The sequence below is a fragment of the Microtus oregoni genome, unplaced genomic scaffold, assembly GCF_018167655.1.
Source record: "Microtus oregoni isolate MIOR12 unplaced genomic scaffold, Mior012 000002F_ref0000024, whole genome shotgun sequence".
Lineage (NCBI taxonomy): Eukaryota > Metazoa > Chordata > Mammalia > Rodentia > Cricetidae > Microtus > Microtus oregoni.
This window is the reverse complement of record NW_024543061.1, coordinates 59,529,397-59,551,159: the sequence shown is the minus strand read 5'-3', so window position 1 is coordinate 59,551,159 and position 21,763 is coordinate 59,529,397. Positions and strand designations below refer to the sequence as shown.

The 21,763-nt window shown below is 42.9% G+C and overlaps 1 protein-coding gene across 11 annotated transcripts in view; it reads left to right on the top strand.

The window, feature by feature from the left end:
• Cacna1c (calcium voltage-gated channel subunit alpha1 C) overlaps positions 1-6,820 on the top strand; it is a 665,087-nt gene extending 658,267 nt beyond the window's left edge. For all 11 annotated transcript variants that reach the window (XM_041642573.1, XM_041642544.1, XM_041642566.1 and 8 more), the window contains one exon: positions 52-6,820. In XM_041642573.1, coding sequence (XP_041498507.1) covers positions 52-354 — 303 coding nt within the window. In that variant the 3' untranslated portion in view covers positions 355-6,820. The remainder of the gene's footprint in view (positions 1-51) is intronic.
• The last annotated feature ends 14,943 nt before the right edge of the window (positions 6,821-21,763 follow it).

Below are 21,763 nucleotides of genomic sequence, written 5' to 3'. Positions count from 1 at the left end.
CGAGCTTGGAACTCTAGTGACCACGCCCCTCTTCTGTCTTCATTTTTTTAGGTCTTGATTTCAGAAGGCTTGGGACAGTTTGCTCAAGATCCCAAGTTCATCGAGGTCACCACCCAGGAGCTGGCTGACGCCTGTGACATGACAATAGAGGAGATGGAGAACGCCGCAGACAACATCCTCAGTGGGGGCGCCCAGCAGAGCCCCAACAGCACCCTCTTACCTTTTGTGAACTGCAGGGACCCAGGGCAGGACAGGGCTGTGGTCCCGGAGGACGAAAGCTGCGCATATGCCCTGGGGCGAGGCCGGAGCGAGGAGGCGCTCCCGGACAGCAGGGCCTACGTCAGCAACCTGTAGTCCGCAGGACTGACCAGACGCGGGTGTTTTTTATTCGTTTCAATGTTCCTAATGGGTTCGTTTCAGAAGTGCCTCACTGTTCTCGTGACCTGGAGGTAACCGGAACAGCGTCTTCATTCACTGCTGTCGGGACAAGCCTCAGAGCTGGGCGGTGTGCGGAGTCGGCTTGTCAGGGGAGAAGGCCAAGGCCGTGGTGCAGGACTCCAGCACCTTCCCGCGGCAGCACCGCCCAAAGGACCCCATCCCCCTAACCAAAAGGGTGTTTTCCCCTTGCTTGTATAAACAGTCATTTGCACATGTTCTGTCTGAGCCTGGTGGTCTCAATGGAGCAGAGACCCAGAGATCTATGGCGGGAGTAGGCCAGTGCCCCAAGTAGGGGAGGTGGCTGTGAGGTTCCAGTAATGCAGGTTTGGTCCCTTCAGGGACCCGTCCCCTGCAGGAGTAGACGCAGGTGACCGGAGCTGGTGCAGACCGCACCACCGCCCTCAGCTAGCCGGGCCAGGGGGCGCAGGCTGCTGCTCGGTGATCTTGGTTTCACGGTTTGATGGTTCTTGTTAGCATGTTTCGGTTTTCTGAGTTTGGGTTTCTTTATTATTTTGTATTTGTTGTGCTTTCCCACTGGGAAGGGAGGAAGAAGAGCGTTTACAGTTGCGCAGCCTCACTCACCGTTTCCACATTTGCGTTATTTAAGTCGGATTTGGTTTTATTATATTCTTCAAATGGTGCGGTTTCCCCCACCCCTCTTTTTCCACCCATGGAGCCGAGGGCTCAATAGCATCACAGGAAAGTTTACCTGCTCTGTGTATGCCCAGTAATTTGTTGTAATTTCCTTAAGTAACAGCACCTTCCTCCCCCTTTCTTTCCGGTTTGGTTGACAGTCACAATCTGCAGGTAACAGGGCTGTTAGATAAGGTGTTGCGTGCCTGAGCGGTTGAACTGGGCTCCTTTCTAAGCTGGGTGTATGGACAGGTTCAAGAGAGAGGATGTATGAGCATCTGTGTGTCTCACGTGTGTCCATAGTGGGTCGTCTGTGTGTGTGCGTGTGTGTGTGTGCGCGCGCGCACCCACACGGTGCTTGCGTACCCTCTCCACCCCGTCCTCCCCACCCCGCACAAAAGTCCATAGATCCCCGTTCCGGTTTGACTGCAGGGAGTTCTGAATCTGGGGCTATTCGAAAGCAAAAACAAATCACTGTCTCCGCTTCTGCTTCTGAAACGAGAATCGGTAACTGCATTTCCTGTCCCACGAGATATGCAAAAGCAATGCAATAATATCCATTTTAAAATACGATTGTGAGTTGTGTCGGCATTAAAATTCTATTTTAAAACACACAAAATTTAAGGGAAAAAACTCAAGAAGACATTTTGCTTCGATATATTCTGTGTAATGTTTTATTGCATTGATAATGTTTCTGTTGAAGAAACTGTTATACTTGAATTCAGGTCAGTTTCAGTATTTTTCAAATATTTTTTTAAAAACTGAATTGCAATTGTGCCAAGCAAATATAATGACTTAAGTTTGTTTTAAAATTCACTTCTTGTATATTTTGCTGCATGTAAAGTAAATCATTTTGTATTTGGAGTGTGACAAGCTTTCCCTTTGAACTCGTAAGTGCTTTTTCTACCTGTGGTTGGGGAGGAGATGGTTTTCTTTCATTTGCAAAGTGAACAAAGGTGTCCCCGGTGTCAGTCCTCACCCTGCTCTCCGTGGGAAGGTCTGGGAGGTACCTTTTTGCATATCTTGTGTCTTGTTTCCATTCCCCTCAATCTTTCCAAAAACTGCGTGGTAAGACAGTCCGTGCCACATCTTGCTTTGCAAGATCAGGCATGTTTCATCCAGCTCTTCACGTGCTGCCTTCTCTGTGGATACTTGTTCAGGATGCTCCTCTGGAGAGGTGGCTGAATTTGTCAAGCACTCCCACAGCCCACATCTTAACTGAGAGGATGAGGTGACAATCAGGCTGGGGCAGAGGTAGGACAGATTCTTCTTGGACCCATGATCTGCCCAAACATGGATAGCCATAGCCGTGGCTAGGTAAAGGTGACTGGGTAGGCCTGTGATCCTTCTAGAAACTATATCCTTTCCTTCCTCCAAAGCAGGAAGGCGGAAAAGCAAGGGATCTTGATGAAGGCGGGGACATCAGGATCTCATAGGGATGGAAGGAATAGATTGTGTGGGACTTTTATTTAGGCTCCTCTATGTCTGCCTTCAGAAACCATTACAATAGTACCAGGTCCTTCAGTTGTGTCTTAACAAGAATGGTTGGAAAGGAAGGGCTCTGGGGAAAATAAGACTCAACCATTCACCCAGAATTTACCTACGTACAGGATATCTTCTGGTCCCAGGGTCCTTCCAGCCTATTTGGGGAATTATGTGAGAATCTGCTAGAAATTCAGCAAGGTTGTTCCTCAGTGATAATGCTCTCGTGGGCTATTTCATGAAAATGCATAGAGAGGCAGTGTTCACAGGTTAACCAGAGTCTAGAAACAGCATTTCTCCTTGAATCCCCGTGCACCGTCGACCCAGCGTGTATGTATTCTCTTCAGTACCATAAGGGCTTCTAGATATAAGGATTAGACGGCATCCTTTGTCTTGTTTCCGAGACTGTTGATGTGCCTAGAGTGACGATGGAGAGGTGAGCCCTCTGATTGGCTGTCTGGTTCTGGCACGCATCTGACCCCTAGGGAAATGTGGTGTTTTGATTGCTCCTACCCACAGACATGCATAGGCTGCATACTCTCTCCCCATGCTGCCTTGACTGCCTGTAGAAGCTTTGATCTGCATTGCCAGTCTTCTGACCAATGACACAAGGTACAGGCCAAGCTTCTGCAGCCCCTACCAGGACTCTGCCCAGTGTGGCTCCCCAACTCCCCCACCCCTCACCAGTCATACCCACAGGCTGCCTTCTCCTCTGTGGCCAAGAAGAACAGAGTAGCCTTTCACGCATACACTGCGCCCTGCAAGAGTGGCACCATCAGGGACAATGGGCCCCTGCCCTTTATTGTTAGGAGGAAAGAAGGTTCAGTGGACAGTGGGACTTTCATGCTTGGCGTCATGACCACCTACATAAGACTAATGCATGCTGCCTGTGGCCAGGACAGAGGGGGCAGTGAGTAGGAGAGCCACTGAACAGTATGCCAGACTGTCTCCTCCCCGCCCACCATGGAGCTTTCCCAGTGACTCTTCTAAATGGAACTGCAGGCCTTCTGCAATCGCGGTAGCCCCTAGATGGCAGGGAATTAGCCCGCAGCTGGGGACCAAAGGGACCAGAGGAGCGAAGGGCTTGTACTCTCATCTCCATGATTAGCTCTCCTCCCCGCCCACCATGGAGCTTTCCCAGTGACTCTTCTAAATGGAACTGCAGGCCTTCTGCAATCGCGGTAGCCCCTAGATGGCAGGGAATTAGCCCGCAGCTGGGGACCAAAGGGACCAGAGGAGCGAAGGGCTTGTACTCTCATCTCCATGATTAGCTGTCTCTTTTATGCTCTGTTCATGTATGTGGCCATTTTATACAGACAGAGTCCTGTTGGTTCCTTTCTGCCTAGTCCTAGAAGGTGCTTCATATTTTCAGCTTAAAAGAGAGAGACTTTCCTGGTCCTTGTTTGATTTGTAAATGTCTTCCCTCTTAGCTGTGGTTTCCATCGTAACCTGACAAATCCAAGGCCCAACTCTGTCATTTACCTTCCCCTGGTACCAGACACCCTAACAGAATGCAGTAGGCAGCCCTTCCTTTGCCAACATCAGCACGTTTTTGAGAACATGCTGGAAGTCAGTAGAAGGAAAGTGGCTGCTGTCCAGAGGCCAGGAGATACACTCCACTGCTCCTAAAGGCAGGCCAAGAGATCAAGGACCCAGATCAAGCATGGAGTCGAATCTGATAATCAGGGCTTTTAGCCTTCTTATCCCACATTTCAAATGTCACCAAGGGGAAGGACCTTCCATCCTGGGACCTTGAGTGACTGAAATGTCCTCATTCAGGAGCTAGAAACAATTGACCTGAGGAAGGATCGTCTAGCTTTCAGAAGAGCTACTCAGAGCCCAGGCTGTAAGCACCCTGGTTGATTCTGTCTTCAACAAAGCTCTGGCTCGGAAGCAGGCATCAGCACAGAGAGAGTTAGAGGGGAGTGAGGGCGAGGAAAGGGTGCATCCTGACCTCATCCATGTCACCTCATCTTATGGAAAGCCTTAGAAAAGGCCGATGACTCCATAATCTGCTTTGGAAGCTGTGAAAAATGAATTCCTACCCTGAGTGTTTTTCCAGCTAAATCAACCTAGCTAGAGATATATATGGTCCCTACCTGACCATATGAGGCCCCTCCGCCATACCTCGCCAAAGAGTTTGCCAATGGGAAAGTGGTTGGGGGAACTTGGGTCTCCCTCACCAAAGCCCATGTTCTACAGCAGCTGCCATGGTAGAGGGGTCCTAGAAGGTTGTGGGCGGGGAGGGGAAAGCACCCTATCTATGACGTCAGTAACAGGGACCTTCCCTTCCTTTATCATTTACTCCTCTTCCTCCTCCCCCTCCTCCTCCTCTGCAAGCCCAGTGAAGGGAACACAGAGGTGAAAGGAACCATTTGCAAATTCTTACAGTGTTTCTTAGGCCATAGCCTTTCACCTTGTTATGGAGACAGTTGAAACACACCACACACACACACACACACACACACACACACACAACACTCTGAAGCACACTCACTCACACCCTAAAGCACAAGTGCTGAGGTGTTGGCCACGTGGTAGGCATGTTCAACCTGTTCAGTCTGTAGCTCTATGTCCCAGAACAGCTATGGATGCACTCAGTGCATGTGTAGGTGATATCCTATTATAACAGAAAAGCACAGAACACCTTTGAAGGGGAACGTGTGGAAGAAACTAGAACAGTTTCCATGGGTGGAAATGGTGACCATTTATTCATCTACAGTGAGGAAGTGCTACCACTCTTTTCCTCCAGCCATCTTAACAGATTTGATTCGTATAGTACATGATAAAGGCCTGGCCTTCCTGGTATGTGAGGAAGACCAGGTACCATCTCTGAAAGGGAGTTGGAGTATGTAGCTGGATAGATCAAGCATTGCAAATCAATTCAATACTGACAGTAAAGTCGGAATTGAGATTTTTCCTGTTATGTTTCTTCTAGGTCTCTGCTAGCAATAAGGAAGGCAAGGCCAGAAATTGCAATGAAAATATGAAATGTCATATCACCAGAGTCAACCCGTCTCAGATGTGTAACCCCCTCATCCCCACGGGAAATCGTATGCACCCCAGTTTCCCAGAATCTAAATGAATGAATGTATAAAGGTTACAGACCAGGTGGCGAGCTCTCTACTCCAGCATAAATGAGTCCAGTTCATGCAAATTTGCCACCTAAAACTTCCCTGATGCTTCCCTCAGCAGGGTCATTACACAGACGGTTTGGGGGAAACAGAGGCTATAGGAAATTGGAGGGTAGTTTCTTTTTTCTTTTCCTTTTTTGGGGAGCAGTGTGGAGGTACTGGGGGTTGAGCCAAGGGCCTTCCTTGTGCATGCTGGGCAAGCACTTTAGCTTCTATGTTGCCTCCTAAGACTTCCCAGCATGGAGAACCACACCAAAGTTAAAAACAGGGGAGAACCCTTGGGAATTGAGGACAGGTGATTTGTGAGCAAGCAGTCCCGGCAGAGGGCCCCTTAGAAGGCATCACCGGGACTGCAGGCTATGTATGGGTCACTTTCTGTGCCCCACCCAGCACACAACCACACCTGCATCCCATCCCCCAGACTTGAAATCCCCCTCTCAGCCTTCCCGCCAGACCATGCACCCATCTACCCTGCCCAGCTCGTGCGTGAGCTGCTTGCTTGCCGCCCTGAACAGCCTGTGTGGCAGGAAAACCGCTGGGTTTACACACATCTGTGACCATAGCAGTTAAGAGCAACCTGCAGGGAAAGAAGCCATTGGGAAATAGATCCCAGGAGTGAACGCTGCCTCTCCCATAGTACTGCAATTCTACTTTGATCTGCCAGTGTTGCTAAGGAAGACTTCCTCCATGTCAGGGGTCCACATCACGCTGCGCCCATCCCCCACGCACCATGTGTCTACTCAGTCCACTTCATGTCCCTGAGAAAACCTGTGTCATGTGCCATGCCTGTTCCCAGAGAGGCACGGAAAGATGAACAGGCCTCTGTGTCGCTCATACACACCTGCACATCCCATGCCTGCCCCTCCAGACTCCACGACACCACAGTCCGACTGTTGTAAATATTGTACAGTTTGTGATCATCCAATAATCCTGTTGTCAAAGGCCCTGCCTGCTGCGCCTTCTCCCCCTCGAGCGAGGCCAGGGAATCTAGAAGGGGAAACCTTCAAGGAGAGCTTCAGGGTCCATCTCTGTGTGAGACGTTACTGTATATTCCTGTAAGATTGCATTTTTATCTAAGGAATGATGTTATTTAAAAAACAAACAAAAACGCAAAAAAGAATTGCAAATAAATTTCTTAACAATGTCGCTCTTGGTTTAATCAGTATCTCCCCTGTTCCACACCTCTCCTTGTCTTGTCTCCTGTTCCTGCAGGTCACAGAAATAGATTTAACATTCATTGTTTCACTTGCATCGGATCCTTCAAAGCAGGGGACAATAAGGGATGTGACTCCAGCATAATTCCCTAACTTCACGACCCCAGTGGTTCTCACAAAGATGTTCTTTCATCTGTAAAGGGTCAACAAAAATGGCCCAAGGCGAATAAGGAGGCAGAACGAGAGAAACAAATGGTTAGCTCAGGAAATAGTAGTGCTGTCCCCTACGTAAATGATCTTGGATAAAGTGGGGAGGGGGACATACTGGGGAAGGGGACAGAAAGTAGGATGTGTTTTGCAGCCACCAAATGCATGGTTACCATGACGATGTAAACTGGGTCAAGCAAAGCACCCAGAATAAGCCCATGAAGAACAGAATGGTTGCAGGGATTCCGGGAGGTGGGGGAAGCTGCTCCAGAACCTGCCTCCTGCCTAGGGAACCACTGGTCTGCTGGACTCTGGCTTCTTGTAACTCCCCTGGAGCTTGGAGGCTGTTGATGCTTTGGAATCCCGGAAGAGGAATGCCTGAACAGCCAACTTAACTTTGGCAAGTTCAGCTTGCAGCCCAGCAGCAGCATCATGCCCCATCCAGCCTGGCACAGCAACTGGACCCTCATCCAGGGCACCTGGCATGGAGCCTGTGGGGACCACAGCAGATGGAAAAGCGAATCTTCCTGAACATCAAAGATCTGTGCTCAGCAGAGATTGATGCTTCTAATCACTGGTATGTAAACACAGAAGCAGGAAGTCATTACTGTACCCCCATCCAACTGAAATAACTTCTTAGATTTAAAGGGCCCGTACCCTTTTCTCCTTTTTCCTCCTTTTGGAAACTAGACAGAACATTGGAAAGTGATTGACCATATCCAGGGAAAGTTTGGTCTCAGAAAAGACTCAAGAAATCCTAAGTTCATATAGTATGCTCATCCAAACTGATCCTGGGTATGGAACTTACCCTTCTTCATTATAGCCCCACCACTCAGAGAGGCTGAGGCAGTAGGTGACTATGAGTTTGAGGCTAGTCTGGCCTACGTCATGAGTTCCAGGCCAGTCCGAGCTACAGGGAGACCTTGAACAAACAACAGGAGGGGGGAACCCACCAAGCAAACTAGCACCCACCAAGAAAGAACAACCATGAGAAAATGTGGAGAAAGGGGCATCTGATTTCCAGAGTCACCATATTCAGCTGTTCATTGTGCAACAAGAAATCACAAAGAAGCAGGCAACTGTGACCCATTCAAAAGGCAACAAATCAACAGACCATCTCTGAACAAGACCTGGAGAAAGTACTAACAAAGATTAAATTAACTAAACAAAGATTACTCTTTTATAATTACAGTTATTTGTTTGGGGAGGCAGGGTATACGGTGCCAAGGTACACATGTGGATATCAAAGGGTAACTTTCAGGAACCAGTTCCCTCCGTCCAGGGCTCCACCTTTCTGGATGATCTCAAAACTAAAGAGAAACAGAGCAAATCAAGAAAATGGTATGCAAATAGAACAGCAAGTTTGTAATCCTAGTATAGGAAGTAGAGATGAGGGCTCCAGGAGCTTGCTGATCAACTAGTCTAGCCAGTAGGTCAGCTTCAGGGTCAGTGACACGTGCGCGCATACACATACACACATGCATTGTGCGCGCGCGCACACACACACACCGTGCGCACGCACGCACACACACACATGCATTGTGCACACACACACACACACGCACAGAGTGCTCTATGACATGGCAAATGTACAGCAGATTAACAGTGGTCCATCCTACCAAACAATTATTTTAAAATTAAATGAATTAAAATTTCCAATTCAAAGACAGGGATTGGCAGAATAGTTTGGGTTTTTTGTTTCAAAAACAAGCCAACTGTATACTATCTCACTGAAGTCTCTAAAAACTTACATCTTAAAGATCCAGTCTTAAGGATAGAACTCGCAGGATTCTCCCAATAGATGCAGAGTAAGTTTTTGACAGAGCTTGCCATGCAGACATGATGAAGGGCTTGGAGAAATTAGGAACAGGCAGAACATACTGGAAACAATAAAGGCTGTGTATGACAAGTCTACCAACATTATGAGATGGGAGAACAGAGAGCATTTCCCCTAAAATGTGGAGGAGACAAGGGTGCCCACTCTCTCTTCACGCATAGTCATAGTTAGTATAGTTCATGAAGGGCTAGGCCAAGCAAGAAGATGAAAGATATAAAAGGGATAAAATTGGGAAAAGAAGGAGATGAGTTATATTTATCTGCAAATGATGTGATTTTATACCTAAAAGACCCTACAGACTCCACCAGAGATCTTCTAGATTTAATAAATAGTTCTAGTATATTTGCAGAATATAAAACTAACACACAAAACCCAGTAGCATTCACATATACTAAAAATGAGTTGAAAAACATTCCAACCATGAGGCATGGTGGTGCATGCCTTTGATCCCAGCACTCAAGGCAGAGACCAGCATGATCGACAAAGCAAGTTCTAGAACAGGCAGGGCTACTTAGAGACCTCCACCCCCCAAACACACACACACACACACACACACACACACACACCCATCATTTCATTCACAATAGCCCCCTGCAAAATCAAGTATCGTGGAATAATCCTTGTGGCTGACATGTAAATTTTTTTAAAAAGGAAACTTGAAGAAACAGAAATTAAAATACCTGATAATGAAAAGAAACCTTATATGCTTCCAAATTGGCAGACTTTATACTGTGAAAATGGCTCTGTTGCCAAAAGTGATCTGTAGATTCAGTGAAATTGCCATCAAAATTACAAAGACACTCCTCACAGAACTTGGAAAAATAATCCGAAACTTCATATGGAAACACAAAAGACCACAAATAGTCAAAATAATCCTTAGAAGAAAGAGCACAACCAGGTGGTGGTGGTGCACACCTTTAATCCCAGGACATGGGAGGCAGAGGCAGGCGGATCTCTGTGAGTTCGAAGTCAGCCTGGTCTACATAATGAGTTTCAGGACAACCAGGACTCCATAGAGAGACTCTCTCAAAAGAAAGAAAAAATCCATTCAAAAAATGGTTTTGTCAAAACTGGTGCCCATTTGCAGAAAAATGAAGTTGGATCCCTTCACAAAAAATTTAAATTTAATTTAATTTTAATTGAAACTGCTAAAGGAAATACATAGCTAATACACTCCAAAAAGAGATATAATCAAGAGTTTTCTGAAAAAGATTTTGCATAGGAAAATAGCCCCAAGAACTGACCATTGGAATCACATGAAATAAAAAGTTTCTGAATAGCTAAGGAAACTACCAGCAGACTGGATAGATAGTCCACGGAGTGAGAGGGAATTTTTTTCAGACAGGCGGTTAATATTTAGAATATACAAAGATTATCAAAAATTAAACACCCACAAAATCCTAAGCTGTCCGTCAAGAAATACACTGATGGAGTGAGCAGACAGTTCTCTAATGCAGAAATGCAAATGACAAATAAGATTTTGCTTGGAAAAAAAGATTTTGGTTGGTGTTTTATTTTGGTTTTGGGACTGGATCTATATAGTCGTGGCTGGCATGAAACTTACAGTGCTCAGCCCGCCTTTGCCTCCTGTACCTCCTACTGGGAGTAAAGGTGTAAGTCACTATACTTGTTGCAGATAGATATTTTTTTAAAGAGTACAGCATCTTTACCCATCCAGGAAATACAAATTAAATTACACTGGGATTCCACCCTCATCCCCAACAAGAAAAAACATGCTGCTTTGGATGTAGGCACAGGTGACCACTTAATCTTGCTGGTGGGAGTGTAGACTGATGCAGTCATTATGGCGGCGTGGTTCTCCTTCTTCCTCAAGATTGTTGACCACCTGGTCCATGCGGGAGGAGGGAGCAGAAGAGGGGAACAGGGTTCTGAGGGCTGTGGATGTGACTGAGATAGCCCTCGGGGAAATGACCTCAGTGGGACAATTCAACTTAATTCCAGAGTATAGGAAACAGATAGGATGGGGATCCTGGGGACAAAGCCTAAGTTGCAGTGAGTGGCATGCTTCTATCATGTAGCTGGATTAGTGGAAACATGGCCTTATCAGAATGGCTAGAGCATTGGCCTAGTCATCATGTGGGCATCAGGGGAAGAGTTTGCAGCGAACCATGTCAAGGGTCACCCTTGAGATAAGTCGGGCATCCAGACCTAAAGACATCCTCCAAATAAGGGCAGACAGAGAGCAGGAAGTCTCGCTGGGAAGGGAGTCCTCCATGTTGTGAAGCTTGGAGAAAGCTTCCAGGCCATGGTAGGCTGCAGCCTCTGACCAGCAGGGCCTCCCGATATGGAAGTTTCTCAAATAATTAAAAACGGACTTCCATATGATCCAGCTGTACCACTCCTGGGCACGTATCAGAATGAGTCTGTCCTCCAGTGCAGATTCTTGCACATCCATGTTTATTCTTCCACTGTTTACAATAGAAGAGGAAATGAAGTCAGCCTCAATGCCCATCTACACATGAGTAGATAATGAAAATGTGATACACACTCACACAAAATGGAATTATATTCAGCTGTAAAAAATGAAATTATGAAAATTTCAATGAAATGGATAATCTGGAAAGTCTTATATTAATTACTTGAAAAGACAAAAAAACCCAACAACAACAAAACAAGCCCACATGTCTGTGCAGATCCTAGCCCAGTGGTTCTCAACCTTCCTAATACTGCGACCCTTTGATACAGTTCCTCATGTTGTGGTGACCTCAACCATAGAATTATTTTCATTGCTACTTTATAATTGTAAATTTGCTGCTGTTATGAACTGTAATGCAAATATCTGTGTTTTGCAGTGGTCTTAGGTGTTCCCCTATGAAAGGATCATTCGACCCCAGGTTGAGAATTACTGTCCTAGCCTATAATGTCAATTATATGTGTGGAAGAGGGTTGAGTGCCGGTATAGGCTGGGAAACCAGTAAGGAAAACATGCAAGAGAAGAAAAGAGGTCATGGGGAGAGTGTGCAACAGAAAATACATGACCTGAAAGGGGAATGGAGGCTACTGGGGATGTGTGATCGAGGGAGAACAAAGGGTGGGAAAGACGATGTGATGGGGAATCACCGGAAACAAATGAAGCCTACAATCGTGTATATCAGTCTTAAAAATTTAAGCTGGGCAGGGTGCTGCAGACCTCTAATCCCAGCACTCAGGAGGCAAAAGCACACATAGCTCTGTGAGTTTGAGGCCAGCCTGGTCTACATAGTGAGTTCCAGGACAACCAGAGCTAGATAGTACAACCCCATCTCAAAAAAAAAAAAAAAAGGAAGGAAAGATAGAAAAGAAAAGATAAATGAAGCCTAACTATGTTTGTTTGAGAAGATCAATGAAATTTAACAACTTAACTTCATAAACTGGGAAGAGTTATGGGGAGGGATGAGGGCAAATCTGATCAAAATCCATCATGTGAATGTATAAAATTCTCAAAGACTTATTAAAAATACTACATTATTAAAACAAACTACCTTGATATAATAAAAAGCCTTGCACAAAAAGCCGATAGTGAACATCGCACACTCAATGGCGAAAGATCTAAGATCAGGAGCAAGGCAAGGATGACCACTTTTGCCATGTCTGTTCAAAACAGTACCGCAAATTCTAGACATTGCAAGTGGGCAAAAAAACAAAGCATCTACTAGGAAAGCATGATGTAAAACCATCTCTTTTCACTTATGGAATATGTAGGGACCCTTAACAATCTCACATACAAAGAAAGCTGGACTAATAAATGAGTCTAGCAAAATAGCAGAAAACAAAACATACAAAACTCAGTTGCATTTCTATGTGTTGGGAGGAGAAGACCCACAGTTTTATACATACCAGGCAAGTGCTGGACCACGGAAACACATCCCCACATTTGCTATATTCCATACACTAACAATGAACAATATGGAAATAAAATTATGAAAATAGTTCTATCTATGACAGTATCAAAAAGATAGAAATAGTTAGAAATTAATTTGACCAAGGAGGTAAAAAATAAACTTACACAAGAGAATTCCAAAGTATTTCCAAATGAAAAGGCATACTAAGAAGAAATGTTTCATATTCATAGATGTCAAAACGACTCAAAGCAGTCATATAACTCCATGCAGTTCCTATCAAACTCTCAATCATACTGTCTACCAAAATAGAACATCCACTCTAAAATTCATAGGAATCTACAAAGGAATCCAAATATTTAAAACAATCCTGAAAAATAAGAGCAAAGCTGTAGCTATGCTTTCTTATTTCAAAACCTAGAGAACAGTAAGGTTGTAGAATACTAGGTTAGACACAGACATAAAAATTGTACGGCCTGGTTTGGTGTCTCAGCTTGACACAAACTAGAGTCATTAGAGGAAGGAGCTACAGCTGAGGAAATGTCTCCATGAGATCCAGATGTAAGGCATTTTCTCAATGAGTGATCAATGGAGGAGGGCCCAGCCCATGATGGGTGGTGTCATCCCTGGGCTGCTGGTCCTGGGTTCTATAAGAAGAGAAAGCCATGGGTTGTAAGTCAGTAAACAGCTCCTCTCCATGGCCTCTGTATCAGTTCCTGCCTCCAGGACCCAACTCTGCTTGAGTTCCTGTCCTGACTTCCTTCAGTGACAAACAGCAATATGGGCAAGTAAGCCAAATAAACTCTTTCCTCCCCGACTTGCTTTTTGGTCAGGGTGTTTTGTTGCCGCAATAGAAATCCTAAAACATCGGCCAATTGGGATGATATAGAGATCACAGAAATAACCCCTCATACACATGATAAGTCATCTTTTTTTTAAAAGGTTTATTTATTTATTTATTTATTTATTGTTTTTTTTTTTTTCGAGACAGGGTTTCTCTGTGTCTTTGGAGCCTGTCCTGGAACTAGCTCTTGTAGACCAGGCTGGTCTCGAACTCACAGAGATCCGCCTGCCTCTGCCTCCCGAGTGCTGGGATTAAAGGCGTGTGCCACCATCGCCCGGCAAAAGGTTTATTTATTATGTATATAACATTCTGCCTCCATGTATGCTCACATGCCAGAAGAGGGCGCCAGATCTCATTACAGATAGTTGTGAGCCACCATGTGGTTGCTGGGAATTGAACTCAGGACCTCTGGAAGAGCAGCCAGTGCTCTTAACCACTGAGCCACCTCTCCAGCCCCAATAAGTCATCTCTGAGGAGGACTGAAGGCCATTTGTTGTAGGGAAGGTCAGTCTTTTCTGTTGGAGAGTATTTTCAGGTGTGTGACTTTTGTTTATGCTGCATTTGTTTAACTCTGTGACGCTGTGTTACTGTGCCTGTGTCAAATCCATGATGGTCCTAATAAAGAGATGAACTGCCAATAGCGAAGCAGGAGCAAGGAGAGATGGGACTGGCTAGCAGAGAGTATAACTAGAAGGAGAAATCTGGGAGGAGCAAGAACAAGAAGAGAAGGATATCAGGGGCCAGCCACCCAACCACCCAACCAGTCACGGAGTAAGAAGGAAGGAAAAGTATACTGAAATAGAAAAAGATAAAGCCAAGAGTAAAAGGTAGTCGGGATAATTTAAGAAAAGCTGGCAAGAAATAAGTCAAGCTAAGGCCAGGCATTCATAATTAAGAATAAGCCTCTGTAGCCGGGCGGTGGTGGCGCATGCCTTTAATCCCAGCACTCGGGAGGCAGAGGCAGGCGGATCTCTGTGAGTTCGAGACCAGCCTGGTCTACAAGAGCTAGTTCCAGGACAGGCTCCAAAGCCACAGAGAAACCCTGTCTCGAAAAAACAAAACAAAACAAAAAAAGAATAAGCCTCTGTGTGTGATTTATTTGGGAGCTGGGTGGTGGGCCCCCAAAAAAGCCAAAAGAGTAAAAAAAAAAAAATCATACAATATGATAGCATAACAAGTTGGAGCTCAAATATCCATCAAGAATCTGAGAACTCTTAAAAAAAAAAAAGATATGGCTCCTTTAAGGGTTTCAGCAGGGCAGTTTCTGCTGGTTAGTAAGATCTTGACACCTAGTATGTTAAGTAGGAACAACAAACAGAGTAAAAATGCCTACCACAGAATGCAAGCATCAGCATTCTAGAGCTCTAGTTCCTGGTCAGGTACCTCTGACTTGGCTGTACATTTTGGGCTTGACTTTCATGACCCAAAAGTGGGCGGAGTCAGGAAACACACAGGGAGTCTGGATCCTGTAATTGTGTTGATTTTGGATTTTTTTTTTTTTTGATCGCTGGAAAGCAAAGGAGACCTGGAATTGAAAGAGGGGCTGTTAAAATAAACCAGCCTAGATATTTTAATAATGCCTTAACTTTAAAAATGCCAAAAAATGTGTTTGTCAAATGGAAATCATAAATGCTTTGGAGAAAAGGTTTTGCTTTTGTTTTCACAGGAAACAAGAGGCTGTGGATTCATTCCAGGTTGATTTGGATCGGTTTGATCAAGGGAGACCTTCTGAAACTTGACAGGTGAATCTATCAAGGGTAATAACTGGTCTTCCCAGGACTTGGTCATTATCTCAAATTTTCTCTCTGGGACCCTAAAAATACTTCACCCACATTCAAGAGGAAGCAGTCTAGAGAATAAAATGTCCACATTCCCAAGAGAAAAGGGGGTGTTAGTGGCCTTTGGTTATTTTATGGGTCATGGATGTTTGTTATATATAAGGGAATATAGGATAAAAAGACAATTATTAACCTCAAATATTTTGCATTGGCAAGGATTTTGGTATATGGGTACAAATTCAAAGTCAATTTTGTTACACTGCATATATATATATATATATATATATATATATATATATATATTACTCCTGTATAAGGACTTTTGTATATTGATACAAATTTAAGGTAATTTTTGTTATAGCACACTGTATATATGTTACTACTCTTGCTTAAAGTATTTTGTATAGTGATACAAATTTGTTATTTTTGTTACACCATATTGTATATATGTTTTTGCTCTTGCTTAAGGTGTTGTACCTATGCAGTTCATTTTAAAATGTAAGGTAAAATTCTAATTTTTGAAAACTATTACTATGAACTATTTAGGATAATCAAGAAATACAGGCCAGTAGTTAGTCATCTATAACAATCAAATTTGTAGATATGCTAGGTATGTTTTTCCAGATCATATAGAGATATATTTTAGATAGATAGATGGTCTTCAAATACTTCAGAGACCTATAGAATATGACATTTTAAATGTTTTGCTAAAGTTTTTTTATGACAATGAGATACATCTGCTCCTGGAAGCACCAGTATACATCAGAGAAGATTTGGGCATTGAAGAAACTCCTTATGGAGTTTGCTTCCATTGTGGCAAGGTTAATCATTGAACAGAGAAGCTGCTCTTGCTTGGACTGCTTGACTATATGTTGTTTGAACTGGGCATGCAGAACCCACAGGAAAGGGACCTGTGAACTTTGCCATACTGAAAAAGGCGGGATGGTCCTTCAGGGTTCCTGCTTCACAGAAGAAACTGCCAGGCATTCTGCAGGGCACAGAGGAAAGTGACTGACAAATTGTGAATATAGGCGAGACAGTTTTTCAAATTTCCTACTTCATTGAAAAGTCTTCCAGATACTCTGGGCCTGTAGGCTGAAGATGGATGACCCAACATTGTAAAGGAACTTTGGGTGACTGTCCAGGCAGTCAGACATCTTGTAATTTCTAGAGATTTTGTTTGTTTGTTTGTTTGTTTGTTTTTTCGAGACAAGGTTTCTCTCTGGAGCCTGTCCTGGAACTAGCTCTTGTAGACCAGGTTGGCCTTGAACTCACAGAGATCCACCTACCTCCCAAGTGCTGGGATTAAAGGCATGCACCAACGTCGCCTAGCATTTCTAGAGATTTTAAAGTCATTTGCAATGCACTTTTTGTTTATTTAAATAATATTACCCTTCTGGTGCCTTTGATGGAGTTGAAGACTAGATATTTATAGTTACAGTTTTCCTTAGATATGATAGAAAGTAAGTTAGGTATGAAATTTTTGAATTTACTGTGGAGGCCCAAAGATGTGAGTGAGCCTGCTTCCACCTTGTCTGAAGGTCACAGAGTTTTAACTTGTTCAAAGTTGTTGACAAAAAAAAAAAAAAAAAAAAAAAAAAAAAAAAAAAAGTTGACAAGACGTGTGGCTACACTTCCTGACCTAGGGTGTGATTACTTTGTGGTTTTGACATCAAGATGGCCCATATAGGTAAATCCACTCCACCCCAACCAACGGTCAGGATATTCAAGTGTACTTCTACACCTTCTTTTGGAATAGGAGGTTTGACCTTAGGAGTAGCTGCCTTCACAATACTTGGTCTAAGGTAGGTTTATTGTCTAAACAACAAAATGCTAATGATTTGATGTCTCAAAGTATTGAAGCAAATAACTGTTCTAGTTGTCCTTTGTATTATGTTAAAGCAGTATTTTGTCTTCTTTTCCCTGTGGTATTGCAGTATAAAAATGTGTGGGAAATTAAATGCAGCAAATTTTCAGCATTCATTGGAACTCCCTCTCATTACTGTTCTATGTTTCTGTTTTATTATTTTACTATCCAATGTTTCTGTTTTACTATTTTCACTCATGGCTTCATACTCTTTACTTATTTTTCTAATCCTCATGCCCCACCCTGGTAAGTGATCTCTTTGTGGAAGCATGGTTCCCGACAATTTACTAAGATAATATAGATTATGGAGTATTGTTTTTAAATTTACCAGGCATGAATTAGAATTCAGACTTTGTGAATGTAATCTTTACTTGATGATTGTTCTTATTGTATGCAGTCTTAACTATGTTTAAGTTAAAACTTTTCATTTTTGTTTAGAAAGAAAAAACGGGGAAATATTGGGGAATATTATTTTCCGGTGTGTAACTTTGTTTATGCTACATTTGTTTAACTCTGTGAAGCTGTTACTATGACTGTCTAAAACGCATGACGGTCCTAAGAGATGAAGGGCCAATATATCTCTTAGATGCAAGAGCAAGGATAGGCAGGGCTGACAGGCAGAGAGTATAAATAGAAGGAGAACTGAAGAGAATAAGGAGCAAGAGAACAAGGAGAGGAGGACATCAGGGGCCAGTCACCCAGCTACACAGAAAGCCACAGAAAAGAAGAAAAAAAAAAGGTATACAGAAATAAAGAAAGATAAAAGCCCAGAGGCAAAAGGTAGCTGGGATAATTTAGGTTAAGAAAAACTGGCAAGAAAAAAAGTCAAGCTAAGACTGGGTATTCATAATTAAGAATAAATCTACATGCGTGATTTATTTAGAAGCTGGGTGGGGGACCACCCCCCAAAAGCCAAAAGACTAAAATATCACACAACAGTTTTCAGCTGATAGATCGTAGAGTCAGATGTCCATGTGGAAAAGAATGAAGTTATATCCTTATCTAATACAACATACAAAAACTAAATCAAGGGCATAAATGTGAGAGCTAAAATGATAAAATATTGTAGAATCATATATATATATATATATATATATATATATAAACTTTTTGTCATGATATTAATGGTTATATATTTTTCTTTTCAGGATCTCTTAAAGTTGTCATTGCCCCCAGACAGCAGGAAGTAAATTTAAGAAAATGACACCCACATTCCCAAGAGGTGGGATGGGTAGTTTTTGGTCATTCAATGGGTTATGGATATTTGTCATTAGTCAGAGGGATTGGTTATAAGTTGTTATGGTCAGGAGGAAAGTTGAATGAAGGAGATCAGATACAGAGTTCTTGTTTTGGAAAAAAAAAGGAGGATACAGATATGATAGGATAAAAGGATGATTATTAAATCTACTCTGAAAAGAAAAAAGGCAAGATATAGATATGATAAGATAAAAAGTTAGGTTATTAAATCTACTTTTAAAAAGCAACTACTAGTTTTAAATGTTTTACATTGAATCAGACTTTTGTATATTGTATACAAATTTTGTGTATTATAACAAATTTGAGATTAATTTTGTTAAAACATACTGTACATACATTTCTACTCTTGTTCAAGGTTTTATGCCTATACAACTCAATCAACAATGTAGTGTGAATTTCTAGTCCTTGAAAATTATTGTTACCAGCTATTTAGGATAATAAGGAAATGCAGAATAGCAACTAGTCAGCTATTACATTCGAACTTGCATTCACATTAGGTATGTTTTTCAAGGCCAATCAAAGATATATTTAAGATACGCATGTCATCTTCAAACACCTCAGAGATCTACAGAATATGACATTTAAGATGTTTTAATAACATAGGCTCTTTTTTAAGACATTGAATTATATCCTCTTAGTAGTATCAATCTACTTCAGAGAAGATAAATGAGCATCAGAGTAACTCCACATGGAGTTTACTTTCTTTGTGGCAAAAGTAAGACACTGGGCAAGAAAATGCCCTTGCCTCAATTGCTGACAGTACACTGGACAGGCAGAACACAAAAGAGAGTGACTGCCAAACACTGTCAAGATATGGTGGAAGAGCCTTTCAGAATATCCTGCTTCACGGAAAAGGCTGTTGAATAAGCTTGGCCTGTAGGCTGGAGATGGATGCCCCAACATTGCTGAGAAATTTTGGGTGAATGTCCTACAGGTAGCCACCTGTTTCTTTCATTTCTCACATTTTTTGAAAGTCACTTGCTTTACCTTCTGCTTACTCAGAGTACTTAATATTATTTCCTTCTTGGATCTCTGGGGGAGTTGAAGACTAGATAGTTATAGTTTTCCTTGTTTACCAGATGCATAAAGCAAGTTATGATAGAAAGTAAATTAGGTACAAGATTTTAAACTCACCAAGATAGGATAGATATGGAGTACTTTCTCTGCATTTGTCAAATGCAGATGAACTAGACATTGTTGATGTATTTATTGCCTGGATATATTGTATATAGTTATTGTACTTATTGTATATAGTTTTTCTTACATTAGTTATAGCCTTCTTATTTTAGAAAGAAGGGGAAATGTAGTGATATTTTACTTGTATTTTAATAAATAAATCTTGTCTGAAGACTAGAATGCAAAACAACCACACTAGTCAGCCATACGGGCCAGGCAGGGTGGCATACACCTTTAATCCCAGCAGCCACACTAGTTAGCCATAGAGGCCTGGCATTGGTGGTACACCTTTAATCCCAGTACTAGAAAGGAATATAAGGCAGGATGAGACAGGAACTCGTTCTCTTTCAGTCTGAAGATTTCATAGAGGTAAGAGCTCTCTAGTGGCTTGGCTGCTTTGCTTTTTTGATCTTCAGACTGAATGCCAATATTTGTCTCTGCTACATAACCTTGGCAAGTCCATTCCTGTCTGAACAAGGACATAGAATTGAAGTTCCCTTTGTCCTTTCACTGGGTCTCTATGAAAGCATTGGGTTGTTCTGGTTCTCCACAGTGTCAGGGTCACAGTTATACTCAGTTCAGTCACTCCAATTGATCAGTTCCAGCATGTAGTGTTTTAGAATTCCTCTTCCACCTAGCATTGGGGTATGCTCCCAGGCAGGATCCCCCCAACCCCCGGCAGACTGTGTGAAGGGTCCTTCATGACTCCAGTTTCTGCCTGAAGTCACTCTGGCCCAAAGACAATAGCTGAATTTTGCATTAACTACTTCTGATTGGATAGTTAAGACTTTCCATGTTACAATTCTTTACACTAAAAAACTTCCTATTCAAATTTCTAGCATATTTTTTTTGTCTGTTTGTTTCCAAATTAGTCCCTGGCAATAGGAGTGGTCTATGGAGAGGGACGTTCATCACTGGGATTTGGGAGTACTCAACCATGTGTTCAGGTTTAAGGGCACTGCTAAAGTTGTTACCAGTGGAACCACATGTTGGCATGACACACATTCCACTCTAAGTAATTAAATCACCACCTGTGCCTGGTTTTGATAAAGTGCTAACTGAAGCAACTCCCTGGGGAGCCCAAGGACTGCTTGGTTGTCATGGTAATAATGCTGCAACAAGCCTGCAGCATGTAATTGAATGTGCTGAGTGCAGTGTAGCCCTTCAAGAAATAAAAAGAAACACTCGGTTTGTAGTATGAGAATCAGAGGGATCCGTGGCAGCCCTAATAGAATTTTATTTCTAGTAACCACAAGGCCACTGGTGTTGAAAATCAAACACAAATGCAACTGTGCAATTGGCTGAATTAGGTAGCAATTGAATTCATGACCTTTGCAAGTTTTTCGTACAGATGCAAGATGGGGTCTTGATTGGGAAACAGTGAGACCCTGATACTTGGGATTGGGAAACCTGCTCTGATAATGTCAAGGTCTGAAGCCTAAGAAAAGAAGCTCCCCCTAATTACTTTCTGTTGCTCTAACCTGCAGCTTAAATCAAACCTCAGGTACTTCAAAACATCAGGAGCACCTGTTGGCCCAGGAGGGAAAATTTAATCAGAATTATCGTGAGACTTTTTAAAATATGTATTGGGCTCCAAAACCACAGAGAAACCCTGTCTCGGAAAACCAAAAAAAAAAAAAATATGTATTGGCAGAAACATAAGGAATGTGGGCATGATTCTTAAGGAGTGAGACCAATGACAGTAGGAGGTAACCCTATATCACAGTCAACTCGTTTATATGGGGCACTAACTAGAGATTCCACGTCATAAAATGTGCAGCTGGGTCTGCCTGACACTTGGGTTCAGTAGCCTTTTACTCTGCGGGGATAAGATACCAGAGTTTCCAAGGCGTGTGAGGTAGGACTCTGGATGTTTAGAAAGGGGAACATGGCGTCCAGGCTCCACTCCCAGGAAGGCCTAGCAGGCTCTCTCAAGCCAAGGTGTTAAAAGGCACACAGATAAAGGAGCATCCACAGTTTTTAGGAGTCTGTGGTTGCTTTCTTAGTATCAACACTTGTGAAAATATGAAGGGGGAAAAGAATCCTGCAGATTAAAATTGAACTCTGATGTAGGCTCAGGAACTGCTGGTGTTAAGGTGTTTTATATATGCGTGTGT